This window comes from Abrus precatorius, unplaced genomic scaffold (genome assembly GCF_003935025.1).
Source record: "Abrus precatorius isolate BTA unplaced genomic scaffold, Abrus_2018 Scaffold5, whole genome shotgun sequence".
NCBI lineage: Eukaryota > Viridiplantae > Streptophyta > Magnoliopsida > Fabales > Fabaceae > Abrus > Abrus precatorius.
In genome coordinates, this window is record NW_020874395.1 from 12,672,336 (window position 1) to 12,690,518 (window position 18,183).

General features: G+C 32.5%; 3 protein-coding genes across 7 annotated transcripts; 2 read left to right on the forward strand and 1 right to left on the reverse strand.

Moving 5' to 3' along the window:
* The first annotated feature begins 591 nt into the window (after positions 1–591).
* On the forward strand, positions 592–3,581 carry LOC113868192 (APO protein 1, chloroplastic). Of its 3 annotated transcripts, none has more exons than XM_027503810.1 (5): positions 592–716; positions 1,470–1,537; positions 1,655–1,725; positions 1,994–2,361; positions 2,477–3,581. In XM_027503810.1, the coding sequence occupies exons 2-5, from the start codon at positions 1,489–1,491 to the stop codon at positions 3,309–3,311; spliced, it is 1,323 nt and encodes a 440-aa protein (XP_027359611.1). In that variant the 5' UTR covers positions 592–716; positions 1,470–1,488; the 3' UTR covers positions 3,312–3,581. The 3 variants fall into 3 exon arrangements, with proteins under 3 accessions (XP_027359611.1, XP_027359610.1, XP_027359609.1); XM_027503809.1 differs by having other exon boundaries at positions 600–716; positions 1,988–2,361; XM_027503808.1 differs by lacking the exon at positions 592–716 and adding an exon at positions 938–983.
* A 2,135-nt stretch (positions 3,582–5,716) lies between these two features.
* Positions 5,717–9,020, forward strand: LOC113867988. Its single transcript, XM_027503524.1, has 2 exons — positions 5,717–5,997; positions 8,560–9,020. Exons 1-2 carry the CDS (start codon positions 5,816–5,818, stop codon positions 8,765–8,767), a joined length of 390 nt encoding a protein of 129 aa, XP_027359325.1. The 5' UTR covers positions 5,717–5,815; the 3' UTR covers positions 8,768–9,020.
* Positions 9,021–10,386: 1,366 nt separating this feature from the next.
* Positions 10,387–18,183, reverse strand: LOC113867026 (CLP protease regulatory subunit CLPX3, mitochondrial-like). 3 transcript variants are annotated; one of them, XM_027501941.1, is made up of 15 exons: positions 16,827–18,183; positions 16,419–16,480; positions 16,118–16,215; positions 15,904–15,983; positions 15,682–15,732; positions 14,807–14,881; positions 14,650–14,727; positions 13,854–13,910; positions 13,520–13,590; positions 13,308–13,407; positions 12,966–13,070; positions 11,977–12,039; positions 11,216–11,338; positions 10,951–11,088; positions 10,387–10,726 (listed from the first exon to the last, which is right to left on the reverse strand). In XM_027501941.1, the coding sequence occupies exons 1-15, from the start codon at positions 17,799–17,801 to the stop codon at positions 10,655–10,657; spliced, it is 2,148 nt and encodes a 715-aa protein (XP_027357742.1). In that variant the 5' UTR covers positions 17,802–18,183; the 3' UTR covers positions 10,387–10,654. The 3 variants fall into 3 exon arrangements, with proteins under 3 accessions (XP_027357742.1, XP_027357741.1, XP_027357743.1); XM_027501940.1 differs by having other exon boundaries at positions 10,471–10,726; positions 10,939–11,088; positions 11,917–12,039; positions 16,827–18,174; XM_027501942.1 differs by lacking the exon at positions 11,977–12,039 and having other exon boundaries at positions 10,471–10,726; positions 16,827–18,174.

Consider the following 18,183-nt stretch of genomic DNA (forward strand, 5'->3'; position numbering starts at 1 on the left):
CATGTTGTAAAAAAGTATAATTTATTATATAAAGTTTCACAATAATTGATAAAAATCACTGATCACATATAATACAATTTGTATTTTTCTTCCTCACAGTTACTTAATTATATCATATTCACTACACCTTATATTATAAATCTTCGTCCCTGTTCTTGAATCAGCATTTTTTAAAATTATTCACATCCTTATTAAGTTGACTTTTCTTAAGTTAAGATATATATATATATAAACAACATTTCTTAAATTTAATTTAAATTTTTAATTTAATGAAAATTTTAAATCTTGATAGAAAAACATCTAATTTCAATTTTACTTTAAAATTTTATCTAATAAATAACAAAAATCAACATCTAATATATATTATTGATTTACATAATTTTCCTAAGAAATAAGGATATAAAAAAATTAAATAAACATAAAAATATTTATCATATTTTATTTAAATATTATAAATATTTTTATAATTTATAAAAATTAATAATCTACCAATTTTTGTTATATATTGAATTAAATTTGCAAGTAAAAAATAAATTCAAATAATTAAAAAATTAAATGTAAATAAAATTGGATATAGTAGAAAAAGAAATTGGGATTAAAGAAGCAGTTGGTCCCAATCCCATAAGTGGGACTGTGTGAGTGCTCTCAGTGGCTTCAAAATCACAGAACGCATTTGATTTGAACGGTGGAAGAATAACGATTTGATTTGAATTGAGGTAACCCTTTAATTGCCCCATTTTCTCTCCTATTAATTTCGTTTTTCTTCGTAACCCATAACTGAAACTGTCAAACGGCAGCGTTTTCCATATACCGTTCCAAGTAAAATCGAATATTCCAGAAATACAGTGCGGTCTAGAACCTTCGGGAAAATTCCAGAAACATAGCTCGGTTATGTCGGGTTTGGAAGAAGAAAAAAATTCACCAAGTATAAGCCTGTAAGGTTAAGGTGTTTGTAAAAATGCTACAGTGAGGAGAATGGTTGGGTGGGTTGGGTTTCCAATTCTCAGAACCCAAGTTTCCAATTCTAGCGTACTCTAACGAAATTAATATATATTACTGAAAATCATGTTAGACCATGGATCAATTGGTAGGAAGTTGTTTCAACTTAACCTATGAATACAAGTCTGTCATATATACTCACTGCCTTTGGTGGGCTTACTCAGCTTGAACAGGATTTTGCCTTCCGTGGGGAAGGATATCTGTGGTTTAGACGAAAAAAAAATGTTAGAAATAATGAAGAAAGTGTATTTATCATATTTTTTTCATTTTTAGTTTCTTAAATAGTTTATTAAAATCAATTTTAAATAATTGAATATGATTGAAATGCGTCTATATTAGTTTGAATTGCATGCTTTTATTTTAAAACGTGTATTTTTCATTGAAAAGGGCGATAATCAAACAAGGCCTAGCATTGGATAGCCAAACATTTATGAACTTCATAATTTTTTTACCATCTTTCTCTTTTGCAGGATACTCCAACGACCATACATGGGGTTACCACTACTTTCTTATGCATTATGGGATCCTTCTCATAACTGTGAGTTACCCTTTTCTTATTATTTCATTTTACTTTTTAACAAGTTTCTGGAATACTATTCAATAAGGGAAACATAAAAAATTCTCACTGTTGTTTGAATTTGATTTTTATTTGCAGTTGTTTCCCCCAGCTTGGAGTGTATCTGTCCCTACCTTTCAGCTTCTAAGTCATATTCTCTTGGTTTGCAGGTTTTATTTGTTTTGCTCCTATATTTTCTATTTGATGTTGTGCATATTTCTTACATTTTCTTGGTCCATTCTAATGAAATTCAGTATACAACTTGATTTGCAGTACTCTCTTAAGTCTTACTCTTCGTTTAAAAAACTATTAATCTGCTGTCCTTTGTCTGACATTGCAGAAAGTAATCTGCAAGTCTTTTAAATATACTGCTGTCCTTTTGTTTATCTTTCCAAACAGCCTTGTTGGAACTTACACTTTTGTTTTGTTTATGTTCAGTTTAAGTGCCCACAATTTCACAAGGGTGGATCAACATTGCCTAGAGTTTTAGTTTGTGCTAGTCGAAAGCCCAAAGGTGTTGAAACTGTATGGAGACGAAAACTATTACCACAAAATGTGGATTTACCACCAATTTTACCAAAGAATAAGAAAAAACCATACCCTATTCCCTTTAAGGAAATCAAACAGGCTGCAAGGGAGGATAAGAAACTGGCACGCAGGGGAATAGAGAAACCTCTTCAGCCTCCGAAGAATGGATTGCTTGTTCCAGACCTAGTTCCTGTTGCATATGAAGTGTTTGATTCCTGGAAGCTTTTGATTAAAGGTCTTGCCCAGCTATTGCATGTCACTCCTGTACGTGGCTGTAGGTAGATTATCTTAAACTTATATTTTTTTGGTGAATGTCCAAGTTGCTTTGCATTTGTTTCTCTTATTTTTAAGGCTTATATGAGAGTTAAATTCTTATCAATTGAATTCATGCAGTGAATGCTCAGAAGTTCATGTAGGTAAGACTGGTCACCGCATTCGGAATTGTCTTGGTCCTAATAGTCGGCAGCGTCATAGCTTGCATGCATGGGTAAAGGGTTCAGTCAATGACATACTTGTCCCAATTGAGTCCTATCATCTTTTTGATCCCTTTGGCAGGCGTATTAAACATGACACACGGTTTGAATATGACCGGATTCCAGCTGTTGTTGAGCTTTGCATTCAAGCCGGTGTTGATATCCCAGAATATCCTTCGCGCCGAAGGACCAATCCCATAAGGATGTTAGGGAATAGAGTAATTGACAGAGGTGGACATTTAGAGGAACCTAAACCATGGCGCTTCGCGGACTCCTCTACTCTCAATGACTTCGATACTTACCGAGCTAGTGAGCGATTTCCACAACCATCATTGGCAGATGTACCTAAAATTGCCCAAGAAACAATTGATGCATATGAAACAGTGAGGAAGGGTGTGAGGAGGTTAATGAAGAAATACACTGTGAAAGCATGTGGTTATTGCTCAGAGGTTCATGTGGGACCATGGGGCCACAATGCTAAGCTTTGTGGTGCATTTAAGCACCAGTGGAGGGATGGGAAGCATGGTTGGCAGGATGCTACTGTGGATGAAGTTTTCCCCCCAAATTATGTGTGGCATGTTAGAGACCCTAATGGACCTCCCTTGGCATCTGCACTGAAGAGATTTTATGGAAAGGCTCCGGCTGTCGTTGAAGTGTGCATGCAAGCCGGTGCACAGATCCCGGATGAGTACAAGCCCATGATGAGGCTTGACATCATAATCCCAGACAGTGAGGAGGCAGGACTGATAATCTGACCAAATGCTTGCTGTGTTCATGTGTAATTTTACATGCATAATCCTAGCTTGAGAAACTGATTCAATGGTCTACCAAAAGGGGAGGCCTTAAGAACAATCTTCAAAAGCACATGCATTTCCCATGTATCCAACGTTAGTGTACATGTATATAAGCTAATAGCGGACAAGTAGGTTTGTCACAATTTTGGTACGTCAATTTGTCTGTATAATGTCTTCAACTAGTGAAAAGTTATGTAGGAAGATCAATTCGTGTATTAATTTAATGTCTCAAATACAACAAAATGAAATGGGACTTTTAATACATGGTTAGTTGGTTAAGGATTCTACTAAATCATAACATAGAGAACATTGCCTTCTTGCAGTGAGAAATTTGGGAAGGATATCTTCTTTCAACTTACAGAGTTCGTGGGACTCACATAAAATCTAACATTGGTGATCTCCTTGGTAGAGAAAAATGGTTCTTTTAACAGGAAGTAAGAATTTCTTCCCTGCAGTGTACAAATTAATAGTATGCTGTAAGTGGGTTGGTGTTGGGAGAATTGATTGTTTTGATTCTTTCTACCCTTTTATTAGAATTAATCAAATATAGTGTGTTTAAAAACACGTTATATGCTTCTAAACGTTAATCTACCCATCCATCTTAACCTGAAATCAAACATATTATAATGGTAAAATAACTTTTGTATTTTCACACATTCTTTTAACATTCATTTTTTATTCTCCTCTTTTTTTAATCTCTTCTTTTATTGCATCATTAATGATATATTTTATCTTTTCTTTCTTTCTTTCTTTCTTTTCTTTATATTTCTTTTCTTTTCACCCATCTCTCACCCAAATCAAGGATATCAAGGTATAATCAGATAATTACAAGATATGATAATAACATTTTTTTAAACGAAGAGTGGCAGATGTTACTAGACAGTAGACATGATGTCAGTTGAGATATCCATGAGGAATTTTTTTGTACTTCTATAATTTCTAGTTTTTTATAGTTATTTTTCTTTATCAAACAGTTTTTTATTTAAAAAATAACCATACATATCAATCGTTTTGCCTTAAAGGAAGGAAATATATATTTCAGAATTACTCAAAAAAAACTTCCAGATATCTACAGCACCACCGTATCAGAACAGGATTTTAATGGGTAAAAGGATTCGAACTGATGCAATGAGAACGCAACAAAGGGATATGTTTTTCTCTTTGCTTTAATGATGCCACACTGGATTTTTTGTCATTTATTTATAAGATAGTGGGACTGTCACTCATTGCATATTCTTGTGGGCTACAATGTCCACTTCTAATATTTTCTTAATAGATTTATAATTATTAAATATTTTTTATATTTTCTGGATATTAAATTTATTTCTTATGCTTTTTAAAATCTTAAAAATTTTCATGCAAATATTTTACAATATTTTTATTTGAAATCTTTAATTTTACCACTAAAGTGAAACTCAATAGAAAATAAGAAAAAAATATTTCTTTTTTTGATATAAGAGTTGCAACTTTATATATTATAATTATGTTGTGAAAATATCATAAAAATTAATCTAATCTTTATTGATATTAATTGATATTATACTTTTAATGAAATATATTTGACGCTTTTTGGTATTCATTATTAATTAAAACGGGTTTGACATTTCTGCTATGAATTCACTTTCCATTGTTTTCTTAAAAATTATTCTTGCAAATATGTAAGTTTATAACTTTTTAAAAATTTATTTTATTTTAAAATTAAACAAAACTGATGATACTAAATTAATTTTAAATTAATGAACATAATTAATATTATATCTAAATTGATCTTAACTATAAGTTATTTTTTATTAAAAAGTATACCATAGTGTGAGGAATTAATCCTGGAAGTTAGTCACCGACTCTCTCATTTTTATCACATATACATCACTAGCAATAAATTCTACATCTTTTTTTTTTTTGTTAAACAGTAAACATCAGTTAAAAAAATTAAAATAATTTTTTTTATTAAAAATCATATTAAAATATATTAAATTTTATACTTAAATATGTTTTTATTCTTCATATTTTTACAAATTTTTTGTTTTAATTCTTTTTTTTATTTAATCTCTATTACTGATTTGTCTATTAAAATGTAGTTAAATGTTAATTTTTTGTTGAATTGTGTAATTAAAACAATAATTTACTATAATAGACATTAAAATTAAAAAAATCACTAAAATATATAAATTTAAAATATATTTAAGTGCAAAATCTACAAAAAAAAAATTAGATAATAGATATTTAGCATTAATAATATTTTCCACGCAAACTAATTAATTTCAATTCAGTTTCTTTGCTTTTAGAAAAAGTCTCAAAAGGGAACAGTTAAAATGGAAATGTTGTGCAATAAAGAGGCAAACTTTTTTTTTTTGTGAAATAGTTAAAGCTTTCTCCTTAATTTGGAAGTGTTACTTTCCTCGACACATAAGTTTTGTTTTGTTTTGTTGAAACTACAAACAGGGAACAACAATTTGGTAAAGGCAATGAAGGCTTTTGTGCTGCGTTTGTTACCTCTTGTGTTTGTTCCTCTGTTTCTTTCCCTATTGTTATTAGCGCTTATGCCAAAGGAAACCGCTATGAGAACCTATGAGGTGTTTGGAGTGAAGATAGAGAAGAACCCACCTCAGTCCAAACTCAGTGAGCTTGGAGTCTCAACTTGGTCCAAGTAACTTTCTCTTTCTTGTTTACTTTCCTTTTCAAAGTATGATCATGTTTCTCAGTTTTTTACTGCTTCCAATGATGTTTCTCCTTTAAAGTTTCAAACTTTCTGCATAACAAATTTTGGGTCTTGGTATGTTCGTGCTTAACACACTCAGCTAAAAAGTTATTATATGGGTAATTGGTAATTGCATTAATATTTTCTGGGGTGTTTGTGTGGCTGATCAATCATACAGGGCTGTTAAGTTTTTTTTTTTTTTTTTTGTTATTTTCAATTGTAAACTGTTATATTGTTTTTATTTTGTTTTCTGCTTCTAAAGGTTTGTCAAGAAAATAGTTGATACAAAGTAAAAATATAGAGTGTCTACTGAACCAAACAATTCATAATGTTTTCATTTTTTTTTAGTTACAAGTTGTCATCTTATTTTTTATTCATGTTTTTAAAGATTTGTTTTAAAAGTGGTTGAAGTTTTTTTTTTTTTTGTTGCTATTTTTAAAAATAAATCTTCAAAATAGAAATAATATAATATTTTTGTTATAAAAAAAAAAAAAAAAACTTTTTGAAACCAAACGGTTCTTAACTGTTTGCCATTTCAATGATTGTACCATTTGCTTGTGCTATGTTGCTTGCTCTTAAATCCTTCAACCTGCACCAATAATAGTCTCTCTCTAGGATCTTGAGAGGATTATCTTATAATTCAGCTTGAAGTTTACGTGCAATCTTCCCTAGGTGCTCTGTGTTTGATTCCTTGAAAAGGTAGTGCTTTATTTACCCTCATCATTCTTGTGCTGCTTGAGTCTCTGTTTTTGGTTCTGTTGATTTCCTGTTTTGTTTCTTTATGATTATTATAGAAAGAAAAAAGAGAAACACCTATATAGTTCGAAAATTACATATCTTGACCCCTTATGAGAGTGGAGCATTTTGTTATATTGACATCCCTTGTTAAATGAAAGAGTTAAAAAAATATAAAATCATATTGTATTTATAATGTTTCGTCTTCGATTGACTATATCTATATCATATAAAAAGTGTAACATTGATCAAAATTGTGACTAATTGTTATGATACGATATTTAATTTGAATCATATAGAAAGGTGTTGGTAAAACAAAAAATAGTGTCAAGGTGCCCCTAATGCTAGTATTGATTTTTCTTCTTTCTTCTTTCATATCTATATTCTTGTTATTGTGTAAGATACCATGCTTAGGGAATATTGGTGTTGTCCTATCCCTATTTAACTTAATTTTAATGGGTGGAAACGTGTTGGATGTTTCATATGTTATCAAGACAATTATTTATACCATTAGCAAACTCAAGATGAGATGAAATTTTAGGAATACTGTATGTTTTGAATTTTTAATGTATGTTAAAATTCTTCTATTGCTATGGAGACAGTAGTGTAGTTGTTTATTAAGAGGCATGCAATTGCAAATTTTTAGCATTAATGAAAAACATTGCATTGCATTGTTTATCCTCAGAATGAAGTTAAATTTCATAAGGCTTTTTTTTTTCTTTTTTCTTAAGCTTGAGTTTAATGCCTGCTTAGGCAGAAAGTTAGATGATACCTTTCTCTATGAAGAGTTCTTTTCTTGTGTTGTTTGATTGAAATTTAATTTATTTGGATATGAAGATGTATCTATGTTAGGATCAATGTAATCACTGATCAGCTTAAATACTGAATGCGATCGATGAAAAAGTTAAAAGAGCCTTCATTTTTCTTTTTAAATTTGAAGGTAAAGGGAGTTCACTAGTTTTATATATAACGGAAATTTGAAGGCCAAAGGTGATAGATGAAAATATTTAAAAGAACCTTGTTTTAAACTGTAACATTACAGTATTAACATGAGACTAAGCCTTTGGAGTTCAAGGTCATTTTTATGCTGCTGAACTTGGTGTCTAAATTTTAACAATCTAAATCTCCTTTCTTTGAGTTATTTTTTATAATATTACTTCAATTTAGTGGAAATATTGGTTTGGCAAGTGATTGTTTGTTCATAATTTAGTGATATCAAATAGTGTTTATATATATAAACAAATAGATTTTTTGGGCTTTTAGTTCATCTTTAACCCAAAACAATAATAATTTGGGGGAAAAAAAGGCTTTTAGTACTTTAAATGGTCTGGAATCTGGATGATTGTTTCATCTTAAGGGATCTAAAAAATAATACATGTGATAGAGACAGTAGCAAAAAGAAAGGCTTCAATAAAAGGATCTTAGACCTATATCAGAATGGTTTTCTATTATTTCAAATTTTATCTTCTTGGTTATTTATTTATGATAAAGGAATTTATGGACAACAGGATTCATATTGATTTCTATCCTTGAAAATTGTATACATATATAGGTGATGCTAATGATAATATGGAACTATATTGCAGTTTTATGCACCAAGCTTAAAGTTAAACAACATGCAAAATTTTCACTTGTAAAATCTGCATTTGTTTGTGCAGATTTATATCTTTTCTTCTTTGGTTTTGCTTTCTTTTTAGTCCTTTGATTATATGCTATCTTTTTAATATTTCATACTATCTTAAGTTTCTTTGACACATGGATCTAAACATTTACCAGATGGGAAAGTGGTCCTACAAAAATACCGTGGTCCTTTAAAGTTGAAGAGACTATGTATCTGCTAGAGGGAAAAGTGAAGGTTACTGTTGAAGAATCTGTTGGATCTTTTGAAATTGGGGCTGGTGATTTAGCTGTTTTCCCAAAAGGAATGAACATTACTTGGGAAGTGATTGAAGCTGTGAAGAAGCATTACAGCTTGAAAAAATAATGTGTAAATATAAACTTTTCCACTGTCGTGGCCTAATTATGCCATGCATGAACATAATCAAGTAATTACTACTCACTGTGGCTATAGTTGCTAGTTGTTTACTGGGATGTACCAAAGCCTTCACTTCCCTTAATTGTACCTTTGACAGTGATGCTATTTGAAGTAATCTCTAATCATTATGTTTAAGATGATTATGGAGGGTGCACGTTCTCATCTTGTCACTTGTGTTTTTACATTGTCTATGCTAATTGGTTGGATCCCTTATTGCAAATTTATTGTGCATGAGGACATAGATAATGCTATTAGATTCTTCTGAATGATTGTAGCTATATATATTTTTATTAACCATTTCACTTGGATTAGCATGAGATAATGTTTGCTCCTTTTTGCTTTAAAGTAATAAAATTATTTTTTTCACCTTATAATAAAAAACACACATTTTAATGTAAATATGCAATTTAGATGAATATAGATTATAAGTCTACTCAAAATTGAATCTTAAATGTTGCTCAAACAACTTGCTTCTTGGATGCTAGGTTTTCAGGGGAGTTTATCTCAAAAATAGCATTTCCTGAAGATTGAGTGGAGGGTAAATCTAAATTATAGATGAAGGGAAATTTCATATTCATGCTTGAGAAATTTGACTGTGAACACATTAATCTTGAGAAATTTGATGTCACTCATCAATCTTTAAGAATGTAACTGAAGTAGTATTCAATGCTTAAAAATAATATAACTGACATCTCTGGTATTTACAAACTAGGGTGACATTATTTTTGTATCATTCGAGACTAATGTGTTCCACCACTAAATTTCTCAAGAATAAATAGAAAATTACTCGTTAAGATATTACTCCTACTTGATTAGTTTGCATTCGATGTTTATTTCTTTCTGCATGAAAACATTGATTCTCGGGACAGATTTATGTTTGTTAATTTACAGGAGGGTAAAAAATAGGGACAATGAACTACAAAAACAATTTAATATGTTACAATTTAAATTTAAAAAATGTTACATGGTTAATTGGTTTGTGTATTTCGCATGGCAGTGAAAGTAGCACAAGAATGAATATAAAACTTGCACGTAACCTATCATGTACATGCAAAGACCCTATCTCAATTTTATGGTACATTATAAAGATTTGGTTACAAAGGCCTAAAATTAGAGTGCTACCATATTGAATTTGAAACCCATAACAATTAGACTTGCTAATATTGCAAATATAAATTTTCAGTTTAGTTTCCCTTTTTAACCTTATGCCACTAATGATAAATACCACCTTTTCCAGCTCATACATCCTTTTGTATGTTCTATATATAGCTCTTACAGTTGGGAAGGTCAACCAAGCCCAATTCCATGGATAATTTCAACTTAAAAGACTTGTTATGCTGGAAGGTAAAACGAAGATTATTGTTGATGAATGTGATGGGTATTTTGAAGCATTGACCATGGTCCTAACTCCTAGAGTGATCCTTTGTGCTCAAGATGATCGGAGTTTGCACATAGTCACATTCATAGTTTTGATTTAACAAGTCCTGTCAAATAGATTTTTATTAAGACGTCAAGATTTCATGAGAAACATTAGGTTTGTTCCATAAAAAGAAGGGAAAAAAAAAGAGAGAGAAGGAGGAGCCCAACAAAGAAAAAATGTCTTCAGTGAGACTTCCTCAAAAATAATTGAAATTTTGTATAATGTACTCCCTAAATTAGCAATGCTACACTACACCTTTCTTTTTTCTTCTATTATTTCTTTCCTATCCAGTGAGCTTGGACCAGTAGCTAATGCTGTTATACAAGGGATAATTACAGCAATTTTCTTTTAATGTAATTTTTACAAAGAACAATAACAATGACAAATTATACACTGAATATGGTAAATATATAATATCACATGCTCATGGCTCTTGAGGAAAGTTCTGAATCCCCCTCTTGTAAATCTGATTCAGCTACATCATTAGCCTGCAAAAGATTATGAAAATTTTATCAAAAGTAATCCTCATAGTTCATAACTGCTGAAAATGAAGGAAAACATCTCCAGTAGGAACATGCTGTTGTATTAGCAGGGGCTACCACAAGGTTACTTAAAAAATTCATAGGTTTTATAATAATCTATCCTCAAACATAAATCCGATGCATTAGGCAGCACAAGTTCAAATGTAAGATCATACTGCTGAATCCTTCACCTTAGCTAGGTAATTCTCGAAAGCACCATCTCCGCGAAGAATTTTCCCTCCAGATCCAGGGTCAGTTAGTGATCCTACTGACTCTTCATCAACAACAACTGCATCAACTCGGTCACTTCCTATCTTGATATCAGGAATCTGGTGCACATAAGCATTGTATGTATCAGTATAAAATCATAGAGAAAATGATGATAGTTTGTGATACTTGAAGATAGTTGATAGCCTGATAGACAGATATTTTAAGAATAAAGAAATCATTCAATACCTCAAACATGGCTTCAGTTAAAATGCTTTCCAGTAGGGCTCTTAAACCCCTGGCACCAGTATTTTTGGCCATTGCTTTCTTTGCTATCAATCTTAGAGCTTTCTCTGTGAAGTGTAACTTAACCTGAGGAGAAGGGGTAAAGTATGAGATAAACAGACTTCCCTTTGTCGACTCTACCTACTTACTTGCACTCTTAATTGAAAAAAGGAACACACACACAGGACAATTTTAATGATTTGCACAAAAAAGCCAAAACAAGTTGACCCGTTGGACCTATCAAAGACCAACACCAAAAGGCAACAGAAAAAGTAACAAACTAAATAACCAAGGTTGGTTTTGATCAGGCTTCTATGTTATGTTCCAATGTAGAAAGGCAAAAATGGCTCAGAGACATCTTACAGTCAACATCAAATGATGAAACAAATATGGAGAGATTAGGGGATACTTTGATGTCTTAGGAAAGTAGGATGAGGGGAGACTGCAAGTGATTAATTACACGTTTTTTAAATTAAAAATATATATTAAATCAATGAGTCATTATTAGAATATTCTGCCATGAGACAATCATTAAATCAATCACTTTAACCAGTTTAAGGTTTGAATCTTTTCGCATCTCCATATGCCTAAATTTTGTTGGAGTGGACGATGTGGATTGGGTGGCTACATGGGTTCAGGTTTTCACACCACATGCAGAGTGAGGCACTTACACTGACACACACAAAGAGAGAGAGAGAGAGAGAGACTGAGAGAGAGTTGCTTACATTATTCATGCTAAATAATTTCTTGTACTGTTTACCAAGAGCATTTTTTGGTTCTGTAAGGACCTGTAAACCCAACAACACTGTCATAGTCGTGGTCATATATCTGCTTAAAATCTAAAATAAGTAATAACTATAATTCTTCCTCAAAGAGGAAAATTAAGTATTATTCCACATGACAGCACGTCAAAAATCTAAACCAACACATCCAAAATGATGTAAGCAGCACATGGGAAATTTTTCAGATAATATTCCCAATGCCCAACGACAGTCAAGATGCTAAAAGGAATTGAAGGCTGACAAATGATGGGCCCACTGAGAGAAAAATTCAAACTCCCTTTGTACATATGAAGTAACCTATACTAAATATAAAATGGATTCCTCTCTTTTATAATTTTCTACTTTCTCAAAGTGTTCTAATATTCAGTGTAAACAACTGATATAGAGGCCCAAATTGTCAACATAAATTAAACACAACACCATTTACAACTACCCTACTTTTGAGGAACTTTTTCCAATTTTTGTTATAATTACAAGGTAAAATCAGTATAGATTACACTTCATAACAACATCACAAGTGCCTATTCTACTCATAACAAATCAATACAAAATTCAAATTTATTTTTCCTATTGCTTTCAATAATATTAAATATGAATCATGCACTTGCGCAGACCAAATCACTAAATTTTCTTTCTTTATTAATTTTATATTTCCTTGTTATAAAAACAATGTAGTTCATTATTTAAATATATAAATAATAAATATATAACAAAGGCCTTGATACAGTAAGAGAACAAAAAAGATTTAAAGCTTTTAGAAGGATAAAAAAAACCAAAAGGATTCTACTAGTTATATGTAGAAAGCATTAGAAGTGACAGAACAGAATCATCCCCATAGGCAGCAGGCAAGCAGATTCAGTACTTGGAGCACGAAATTTTAGAGAAATGGGGTAAAGCTATGATAAGATTGAAGACAACAAAGCAAAGAATACCATCATAAGTTGGTCTTCGGTTAAAGCTGACAAGCTGACTAAGATGGGGAATCGTCCAATAAACTCTGGTATGAGGCCATACGCAATAAGATCAGCACTTTCCACCTGAAAAGTATTAAATGCAACTTTTTAAACTCATTAGGATAGATCTCAGCTACAACAATTCATTATCTCACCACTGAGGTTTTATCTGGTGTTGAAGGATTTGAGAAAGCACACAGCACCAGGGTAGCTTAAATCCATTTTATAAGCTTTAATTTCTTAATGTATCCATCAATCTAACTAGTCTTACAATTATAAAAAAGGAGAATCATATTTCAGATAATAAGAGCCAATTCTCACCGACTCAAGTAAAGATGAAGTAACTACAGAATCTGTTACGGCACCAGTTCTCATATTGGCACGAACTGGTGCTCCAAAACCAATAGAAGAATCTTGTCGTCTGAATTGTTTGATAAATAACAGAAGTTAGTGAATACTCTTGCAGAAACCAAGACATATGTAAAGCATCTTTGAACAAATATTTTTGTGAGACAAAGGCAAAAAGGACTAACCTCTCTGAAATGGTTTTTTCAAGATCAATAAATGCTCCACCGCATATAAAAAGAATATTTTTTGTGTCCAACTGTATAGCATAAAAAATGAATGGAAGATTACTGAAAAATTAACAAATGCTGCTAGAATTATATTAAAACTGTACTAGCTACTAGGCAACTGAACTAGGTAGACAGAGTTTTTAAAAGAAACTATCCATTTGGCATTTTCTCCTTCGCAAAATTCCTCAAGCTATTTATATAGCTTATAATGAAAGGTGAGAAAATTTGTCTAATCACATATTAGTACGTGCATGAAAATGAAAATGGATTTCCTTCTTCCAGAACAGCATACCTGAATGTTATCCCCCCGTGGATGCTTCCTAGCTCCTTTCTCAGGAACGTTTACTATCTAGACAATAAGAAATTATTCCTAGTTTAGCATACAATAAGAATGGCACTAACCAATTTAGCACTTATTTCTTTCTCCAACCATTCAGCACATATAATTTATGAATAAGTAAAAATTTACAGTGTTCCACAAAATAGCAAGGCAAAGTATCAAAAATATTATTTAACCCGGATCATGAGAGAAATTATATTTATTTTGGAAGCTAAATGTATAGATAAATCTAATATTAAAGTGAATCTTAAAGACAGTGGCAAAAAAAGGCTTCATAAAATACAGTTAAGAATTTAGAATCATAGAATCAAATAAAATTAATCATAACAGACCACGGAGCTGATTTAGTCTCAGCACAGAAAATTCAAATTTCAGCAATTTTTTTCCTTTCTTTTATTACTTTTTTGTTTTGTGACAACCATGGAATTCCTAAGCATAAAGGACACCAATGATAATTTGATGTTTGTTTAATACAGTAGTGGATGCTTTGGTGGTGATTTAAATAACAAGGGCATTTTCTTAATATACTGTAATTTCTTAATCTAATGAAACCACCATTAATGCATCATTGCTATTTACTAACAGTTAAATACCCTCACACATATAATGGATAGAAGCTCAAGATGCAATAGTAAGAGAACCTATGCAAACGAATCGCTTGTCAAATTGCAGGTTTCAATTGCAATATAAATGAGATAAGATAAACCAGTTAGCAACAGGTGCAGTCTAGTCTGGATCCTTTACTTACAGTTCCTTCCAGCATTTTCAATAATGCCTGCTGAACACCCTCTCCAGAAACATCCCGGCTGATATTTAAGCTCTCAGCCTGTAAAACATACCATAACATTTAAAATATATAGTGGATAAGAAATTATGAACTTATCCAATTAAATTGGCAAAGAAACCTTCTTAGTTATCTTGTCAACTTCATCAATGTAAATTATTCCTTGCTGAGCTGCTGCAACATTGAAATCTGCAGCCTGTATGGCAAAAATAACCAGTATAGCAATGAGAGGAAAGGAAGGTACCAATACAGAAAAGATGAAAGAAAAATTCTTGCACAGAAAACCCGTAGATGAAGACACTTAAAATATTGCAACCCTTCCTCACATGCATCCATATATACTTGTTTAAATAACTTTGTAACTGTTTTCTATAATTGTATTCTGCGTTTACATGAAATTAGTGTGGCTCTAAAAAAATGTTATAACAAAATAAAGGTAGCATATGAAAGGCTTTACTTATTTATTTAAATATTTATACTTTTAAGCTTAAATTAATTTTTTTAAGAAATGACTAATTCTAGGTCTGTATCCATATTTTCATGTAGCAAGTTTTTTTATTTTATTAGTTGTTATTATTATTATTATTATTAGAAGAACATGCTAAACTTATTCATTTTAGTGTCTTGTTCTTGTCATTGTAACTTAAAATGAAGAAACAAATAGACATTGATAATGGTAGGAGCGGGAAGATATTGACAAAATAATGAGGGAGCAAGCTATTTTATTCCCATCCCATCTCCAGCTAATATAAATTGTTAAGGAAATTGGGTCGACCGTTATCATTTCCAATTAAGTTTCTAAGGCAAGGAAGTTTCCTTGAATGTAACAAACTCTGTTCTAAGAAATTCCATGGATTGTCAACTGAATACTACAAGAAACCATAACAAAAAGAAAAGAATTGCTAGGATATTGAAAATTGATCAACAGGGTCATTTCTAGAAGAGAAGGAAAATAATTTATTCAAACATCATAGTTCTGCAGAACAGTACACATACCGCAAGTAGTTTATATAGGATCGATTCGACATCTTCTCCAACATAACCAGCCTACATATTAGAATCCTCTTTTAGGTCAATAACAATAAAGTTTAGTCATTTGGGATAAATTTCAAATCTTTTAGCATAGAAAATTGGATAAATCAGTATCATTTAACTTGTTTATACTGTACTCTTTGTTTTTCGAATTTGACATTGTCTCATCAATGAATTCATACTTGCCTGTGTTAAGGTTGTTGCATCAGCAATGACAAACGGCACATTCACAAATCGAGCCAGTGTTTTTGCAAGTAATGTCTTCCCTATTTGGTGAAATTTAGATTAGCACAGCACGTGTGTTGTGATTTCAGATACTGATATGAAAAGTGCAAGCAATGTGGATGCAACTAATTCTCATTTTATAGAAAAAAGGGGAAAATATTAATGAATATCATACCTGACCCTGTTGGGCCCATCAAGAGAACATTACTCTTTTCTAGCTCCACATTTTCGTCATCATCTACTACTTCTGAAGCTTCTGAATCTGCGCCTGACCTAGTATTGAAATCCACCAATTCAATCATATGAAATAGATAATGTGAAAGAACAAACTATGAGTTTGACAGTTGGTAAATTCCTCATATATTTATCATTACATATGGATTGGTTTATACATGAAGAAACCTGTATAAATAAAGGGAAATAAGCAATCAGAAGCATCAGTTGTAATTCCACTAAGGGACAGTAAAAGAACTAACCCTTTTGGTATAGTAGCATGGTATATTCTTTTATAGTGGTTATAAACAGCTACAGAAAGGACCTTCAACAGAAACAAAAACCATTAATGAGGTATAGTCAAAGGCCAAAAACTACAAAAATGCATTTTAGTGCACTCGACACGTAAGATAACACCATAACATTTAATCTTTAGTTTTGAAGATACATGAAAAAAAATTAGAGTAATTAAAACTATGAAAATGGATCTAGATTAAGTACATGCAATTATATGTAAATAATTCTGTTCATTCACTCCTCATTTTGCTTTCCAGATGAACCACAAAGGGATCCTTGACACATAATTGCACATCAGCAAATGTAATAAATCATAACAAACAAAAACCGGATTAAACATTGGCATCAGTACAAATCTCAGGAAAACAGGATACCTTCTTGGCTCTCTCCTGGCCAATAACAAACTTGTCGAGACCTTTGCAGATCTCCTTCGGTGAGGGCAAATCATTCCCCAAATTAGACCCTCCCCACGTGGTCTTCTCTCCATTTCCCCCACCTGCACCACCTGAACCGCCATCCCGTGGCCCTGAAGCCCGGATAACATTAATCCCCGGCGCAAAAGGTGGTCCCGGTGGAGTATGCACAGCCAAACCATTCCCATTATTATTACCACCTGGTGATGGAGGCCATGACTCAGGTGGCTCCCCATTATTACCATTACCACTAGCACCACCATTGTAAGACATCAACGTCTCCCACAATGAAACTTCAAGCCATTTACTTGCATCACTCTTATTACCAAATTCCTCTCCCACATTACTATTCTTACTACTACTATTACCACCACCCTCTTTGCCACCACCTTTCCCATGCGTGATCCTCCTAGGAGACTGAGACTTACCATTAACACTACTAATAACATTATTATTATTGTTATTATTGTTAGTAGTTACTCTACCAATCTCCACAAAGGTACCTTGCAAAGGTGCAGTGTCATAAGGCCTAAAATAATAAGCAGTTTTGCAACTTGGACAAAGGTTAACCGCTTGGTAACCCTTTTCACCACCTGAACCCAAATCAGGAGAAACATCATTTGTGGTTGGAAAGTGGCGATTGGAGAAAACAATGTTCATGTCTTTGGTACAACGTGGGCAATTAGCCTCTGCCCGAATCTTCCGGGTCAGATTGTCATCTGACCCGCCACGGTCCCACTTGTACCGTTCCTGAACCCCCACCAGCGCCTCACGGCGGCGATGGGCGGCGCCACCGGCGACCATCTGGTTCAAGTGGGTCGAGATTGGGCATGCCCGATTGAGCCGGGAACTGAACCCGGTTCGATTCCCACGCGTGACAGGCGCGTGGGACCCCGCAAGTGACGCTTTCTTCCATCTAGAGAAGATTCGAGACATGGGTAATGAGAATTTCGATCAAAAAAACCAAAAAATGGGAAATTTGGGGTTCAGTGAACCGAAAAGGGGTTGGGTTAATGCTTGGAATTTGGATGACCCAATTGAGAATTGAGCGACGAATGGTGAAAAAGATAAGAACTTTGGATCTGTATGCGTGATTTGGGAAGTGGGTATGCGTGAATTTATGTGAGGTAGAAGAAAGAGAAAAGAGAGAGAAAATAAAGGGAAAAATGGATTGGAGGGGAGAGGATTGAGCAATAAGATAAAGTTAAGGAGTGTTTATAGGTGAAGCAAAATAAAAAAGGAAAGCTGCCAAACTCAACACAAAGAACATAACACAAACACTTGTCTCTTTCTCTCTCTCTCTCTAATTTGATGGTGT